The following is a 6,259-nucleotide window of genomic DNA, read 5'->3' as shown; positions in this document are numbered from 1 at the left end:
TCCACTGTCAACTTGTCCACTTCCTTGGACTCTTCAATAGCGACAACAACAAAATCAAATTTTGGATCTAGGGATCTCAAAATTTTCTCAGTAATTCGAGAATCAACGATGGCTTCTCCATTTCTCCTCATCTGATTGACTATCACCATAATCCTTGTGTGATAATCAGAAATAGACTCCGAGGACTTCATCTGCAATAATTCAAATTCACCTCGCAAAGATTGAAGACGAATCTTTTTGATTCTGTCAGCACCTTTGTACTTTTGTTGGAGAGCCTCCCATATGTCATGTGATGTTTCAGCGGAAGCTATGATCTCGAATGTATCTTCATCAAGACCTTGGTAGATGATGGTCTTTGCTTTGTTGTCCTTCTTTCTGTTGACTTTCAGGGCTTGCTTCTGTGCCTCTTGTAAAGCTTCTTCTTCTTCTTTGGACTCTGGTTCATCATAACCATAGTGTACAATCTCCAAACACTCTTGTGAACCAAGGAATGCCTTTAATCTGATGCACCAACTATCATAGTTGTCTTTGGTCAGCTTCGGGATGAGTGTTTGTGTACTTTCTGTAGTCATTTTGCTCTTTTAATGACTATATCTCCTTCTGGGAGTTGAATTTGGCAAAACGGACACTGTAGATCGATCCGGAATGGTCGAAATAGTCGGGAACCGGTCTGACTTTGTAGAAATCGGGTCAGAAAATGGGTGAACCGGTCCAAAAAACCAATTCTGGGCGTCGGGCGGTTCGCTGGGTTGAACCGGGAATATTCTGTGGAATATTCTATCGGCTCGGCTTCGGCTAATAGCGGCTCGGCTTAGCGGCTCGGCTTGAAAAGGGAATATTCTCGGGAATATTCTCCGGCTCGGCTGGAGGCTTGGCTTGGCTTGGCTCGGCGCGGCTTAAACGGCTCAAATATGGCGCGCGTGGCCGTCACTCGTCTTCTTCCTCTGGCGCGCGTGGGTGCGACTGGGCTACAGTTACCGGAACTTCAGGAGGCGCGTGTGGATCACCCCGGTGTCCGATTGAGCTGATTTTTGCGGCAGTGAGTTCGTATGGATGAGCTCTACACGATGGAATGATCAAAACTTGTTTTTGACAACTTTGAAAATTCGGCTATCCCAGAAAATACTTCTGTTTTCTGACGAACGGGGCTCTGATACCAATTGTTGGTGGGAGGAACCACTAGTGGTGGCTTTGAAACACTCAGAGGGGATAAAACACAAAGTTTTATTTCATGAACACAAGCTTACAGGAGCAAAAATAAACTTACAACAAGCTTAACAATACACACCCTCTCTTTCTCTCTAGTGTTTCTCTCTATTCTCTCTACTCTCCCACACATAATAGCATAAGCTCAGCTTGCTATTTATACACGAATTCAAAACAAGAAAATTCAACCTTCAAGTGTGAAGGCGGCTATGGACGGTGGTGTGAAGGCGGCTGGCGGCTGCAGCTGGCGGCTGGCGGCTGGTCGGTCATAGCTGGTGGCTGGCTGGCCGGTGGTTGCCTTCCTTGACCTTCTAGATTGAGTTTAGTATTCAACAAGAGGGTGTTCCTTTTTAATGATTTTATGCGTGTTTGCGAAGATAATGAATGCAATCATAGGATTTTATAAGCAGTTTCCATTCATTACACGCTTTAATTCCAAGCAGTTTCCACGCATGTTCATGCAATATTTCTATTTCAAATGGCCATAATTCTCTTCTTTTTTTCGTACATCATTTTCAATCCAGAAGATTCTGATTGGTACCTAAATATAAAGTAGCTTGGTTTGAAAAACTCAAATCTAAGAAAAGCCACAAATTATAATTATTCTTAAACTCATTAATTTCTTATCACAATCTGAAATGAAAAACATTTTAAGCAATGAAAAATCAAATAATTCTTGAAGTTATTATCAACCTGAAAATATATTTAACTCCACTGTATCACAATATCAAATAAAGTCTAAATCAATACATACTAATACTGAGATTAATGTTATTGCTTTCAAGCTCTTAATCATATAAGAGATGGATCGATGAGGATCTTTATGGCTTGTTTCACTGTTCTAGCAAATGTTATTCGAAGATATGTTCATTTTAATTTGGGATGTACGTAAGAGTGTTGTTTTTAAATAATTTTCTTACATGATATCTTCATGACTAACCGTGTTGACTTGAGATGGAGTTGATGTATGACAATATTGCTGAATAGTTAGTTGTGCAATGGTGATAATTCTAAGGCTGTCTTCGATTATGAGATTGTGGTATCATGATTACTGTTTAATGGCTCATATTTACACATATTTGTCTAAATAAAATAAAATAATAATAATAACTAAGAAAAATGATTTTTTTTTCTAAAAATCCTCCAACGTCCCAATTTTTCTGTTCTCCTGTTTCTTTGCCTCCAGAATTTCCATGAGGCAAGTGATGGGCCTGGCTTTCATAGTCCATATGCTCTTCCTAAATACTAGTTCTTGTTTGGTTACTTCGAGTCTTTCCTCTGGTCTTAAGGAAAGCGAGAAACATGCTTGAGTATTAAACCTAAGAGCATGGGCAGTTGGCCCAGAAAGAGACGCATATTGGATGAGAGGTTTGCTTCTTTTTTTTTTTTTTAGTTTAACTGGATGTCCGGGTCAGTTTGCGCACATCTCGACTAATTCCACGAGTCCTGAAGTTAACGACCATATAAGCCTCCAGTGGCCATCATATGAGTAACCACATGACTCGAACCTGAGACCACAGATAAAGTAAACTTCTTGATCTCAAGCTCTTACCACTGAGCTACAATCTAGATGATTGACAGGTTTGCTTTTTAATTCACTCGGAAGCGGTATCGTGCACTCCATGAGGTTATGTCCTTGTTCGCTCCATTTTATATCGGATGATAGGTATGTCACAATCTACCATATTTTTTGGTAATTTAATGATAAAACAAAAATAAGTTTTGGAATTCTAAAATAATCAAATTTTCATCTTGTTTCTCAAAACAACTTATAATCTATTGGAAAAACTAAAAATAACTTAATAAATAAACTTTAACACCATCGATTTAATTTCTTCAGTACTATTGTTAGATGAAAAACTGACCTCAATTAAACTCCCTTTAGTAATTCTAATCATTTTTGTATGGTTAAAATGTCGATATCCAATAACTTCATTTTTCCTTAATATTTTTCAGTGTTTTTTTTTTTTGTTTTTTTTCAACTCAAAAACTGAAATATAAATAAAATAAAAATTTGAGCTGAAATATTAAATTGTCAAATTGAAGGGACAAAAATAAAATTGGACAAAATCTTTAGGCAACAATCTGTCAAAAGACACGTTTTTCAATAGTAAAAAAACCTTGCATTGTTTTTCCATTTCAAATTTGATCCTTGAATTTTTTTTATTTTTGCAAGCAAGGAAAATCATTTTTTTTTCTTGTAAAATCAAGTGTCAATTTAATGTTGGAAAGTTTTTTTTAAAACTGAAATAAATTCATTTGACAAATAAAAATAAATAAAAAAGAAGTAAAAAAACAAAATTCAACGACCAAATTAAAAGAAATTTAAAGAACTTTTAAAGAAAAAAGAAACATGTGCAATTTTTCTGCTTCCGTATTAGAGTAAAACTTCGATGAGTTTTAGATTTTTTAAAATATGCTTTCAGAAATTCAATAGTTTTATGATTTTTAAATTATTTTATGATTTTTTTCAAAGGAAAACATATATACTACATAAAGGATAAATTTTAAGTTTATATCTTGAATTTTTTAAATGTAAATTATGTGGATGGCATCACTTGGTTATTTTAATTAAAACAGAATATTTTTATACTTTATCAAATCTTAAATTTTAGAAACTTAAAAAAAAAAAAAACGTTCTTTTAATTTGGGTAGTATTACGAGGAGCATTGATACGTGATTGAGACTTCAGGAGTGACGTTGACATAATTGAAGTCTTAGAGATGGAAATTATAAAATTAACCTTCTTTATTGTTATATGTACAATCGGTGTTCATTCGAAAGTAACAATTTTAAGAGCTAATCATAAGAAAGTAATAATAATTACAAGATAATTCAAAGTATCGTGTTTAATAATTAATTAATATGACCTTTTCTTAATTGGAAAATTTACAACACTCCCACACTACCTCATCTACGATCTTTAAAGTTCTTTTGCTAAAGTTGGTTCCCGGAGGAAAATATACTTAAGCAATATGTGCAAGGAATGGAGGCCTAATAATTACAAGGTACTCTTTCTTAACATCCACCCCTAAATCAATCATTCAATAACATATGATGCAGATTAAGAAAAAATCCTACTTGATCTTCGAATCCTTCTCCTATCTCAATATTAATATCTACTATTTCCTGTTTTTCTTTTTCCCTTCCGAAATGAAGTATACCTTTCAATCATCCATGGAAACGGAAAAGGTAGGAAACCCTTTAAGCATTTCCTCTTGATGTGCTCTAAACTACAACTTTGTACGTAAAATGTGTACTGCACACTAGCTGTTAAAATTAAGACGACAATGTTGTCTAGAAGATGAGCCTTTTTCTTTCGCCTCAGAACTTGATCACCATTGCACTTGTCTGATCTTGAGATCAACTTCTTAATCTTTTGCTTTGAAATTACCTAGCTTGGTAGAGTTTGCGCATTGCTTTCTCAAACTTTTGACGAGCTTTTTCGTAACGCAAGAAGTCCATGAACAGGAATTCAGAACTATCTTCTGTTCGTATTTGTAGGATCTTCTGTTGTGGATGACCATAGTTGCTCCATCTAATGTCCCTTAGTGGTATCTCAAACTGCTCATGAATATATCAAATTTCAACGAGTCAGGTTTCTTTTGCATACAGGACCAATTAACATGCAAATTCATACAGTTCAGTTGTTTGATTATATGATTTACATTCATAAAACTTACAAGTCAATTAAAAGAAACATGGGAAATTTTAAGACTAAAATGTAAAATGTTCCAAATTATGGGGATGCTACAGCGCCCCCTTTAATTAGTTCAACCCCTCATGGAAAATACTTTTAGTTATTACCTTAAGTCTCTGTTAGCGCCAGATAATGAATTGGGTGGATTGATCTATTCAATTCAAAACTAGATTTTAACATGAATGACCAGATTATCAATTCACCTACTAGGTTAATCAGGTCTTGGATTACTGAAATGACCTATCAGATCAGGATCAATCGGTCATTAAGTCAACCGGGTTGAGTATCTCCATGGTTTAGAAATAAAGTCCGTCTTTTCTTAAGGAAGAAATTGAAGACAGACGAACTCTGCATCCTATGCTTCAATATTTTAGTGTACAAGTGATCAATACATTTTTAAAAAATAAAACTACAGCTTGCAATCAATTGAATAAGACTTCGCCCTAGTTGAGACAAGAAAAATATAGTAAAGAGAGGAAATACTTATTAACCTGTTCAACTGTTTGATTTTGCTGCAAAATAGGAAAATTGAAGGCAATTGATCTCTGACTGCAGAATGCTATCTTTTCAGTAGAAATAAAGAGAAGTCCTGCAACAGCACCAGTTTCAATTGAGAAAAAGCAGTGTGATGCCTTCAGCAGCTTTTCTCCTGCTCTAACGTCAAATTTCTGCTTGAAAATGTTCCTCCTCCCGCCTTTTCTGATTTTCTTTGCCTCAAATTTCATTGTGTCTAAGAGACCAGCCGATCTAACTGCAATTATAACACATGATTAATTATGTTAGTTTTATCTGAAGAAGAATCCCATCCTTGATGTATTCATTCCTAATGAGAAAAATAAAGAGCAATACATCAAATAATTCAATGGAAGGAGTCTTAATTACCACGGTCAAAGTAATTTGCAATGGTGCTGCTTGATCCCCCAGCTGCATCTACATCTTCAGCTGCACCTGCAAGTCAATGAATTAAAGTTATCTACACAATATTGATTTATTTAGATACAGCAATCATAATTGATGATCCTGGGGAGAGCCAGAAGACGAACCAGGATGATTAGAGGAAGAGGGTGTTCCTGCACCTGCAAGTCAATGAAGTAAAGTTATCTACACAATATTTATTTAGATACAGCAATACCAATTGACGATCCTGGGGAGAACCAGAAGACGAACCAGGATGAGTAGAGGAAGAGGGTGTTCCTGTTTGCTCATACTGTGGAGGTGAAATTTTCCTATGAGACATTTCTGTCACTCAAAGAAATTAAAGTGCTCAGATCAGAAGAAGCTGATCAGTCTAGGCTAAGACTTTACTTTTCTTTAGAGGAAGAGGGTGTTCCTGTTTAATGATTTTTATGCGTG

General features: G+C 35.4%; 1 protein-coding gene across 1 annotated transcript; it reads right to left on the bottom strand.

Moving 5' to 3' along the window:
- Positions 1-4,012: 4,012 nt before the first annotated feature.
- Positions 4,013-6,259, bottom strand: LOC133670935 (putative GEM-like protein 8). Its single transcript, XM_062091533.1, has 5 exons — positions 6,074-6,259; positions 5,950-5,982; positions 5,789-5,854; positions 5,398-5,657; positions 4,013-4,770 (listed from the first exon to the last, which is right to left on the bottom strand). Exons 1-5 carry the CDS (start codon positions 6,141-6,143, stop codon positions 4,597-4,599), a joined length of 603 nt encoding a protein of 200 aa, XP_061947517.1. The 5' UTR covers positions 6,144-6,259; the 3' UTR covers positions 4,013-4,596.

This window comes from Populus nigra, chromosome 13, assembly GCF_951802175.1.
Source record: "Populus nigra chromosome 13, ddPopNigr1.1, whole genome shotgun sequence".
Taxonomy (NCBI): domain Eukaryota; kingdom Viridiplantae; phylum Streptophyta; class Magnoliopsida; order Malpighiales; family Salicaceae; genus Populus; species Populus nigra.
The sequence above is the reverse complement of the archived record's forward strand: the minus strand, read 5'-3'. Positions and strand labels throughout refer to the sequence as shown.

What these genes read in the sequence shown, in the direction of transcription:
- LOC133670935 (XM_062091533.1), bottom strand. Translation starts at nt 6,143, where the DNA reads ATGTCTCATAGGAAAATTTCACCTCCACAGTATGAGCAAACAGGAACA. An exon ending in CTCTTCCTCTAATCATCCTG is followed by an intron (nt 5,855 to 5,949) that starts GTTCGTCTTCTG and finishes ATTGACTTGCAG; the next exon opens with GTGCAGCTGAAGATGTAGAT. An exon ending in AAAATCAAACAGTTGAACAG is followed by an intron (nt 4,771 to 5,397) that starts GTTAATAAGTAT and finishes ATTCATGAGCAG; the next exon opens with TTTGAGATACCACTAAGGGA.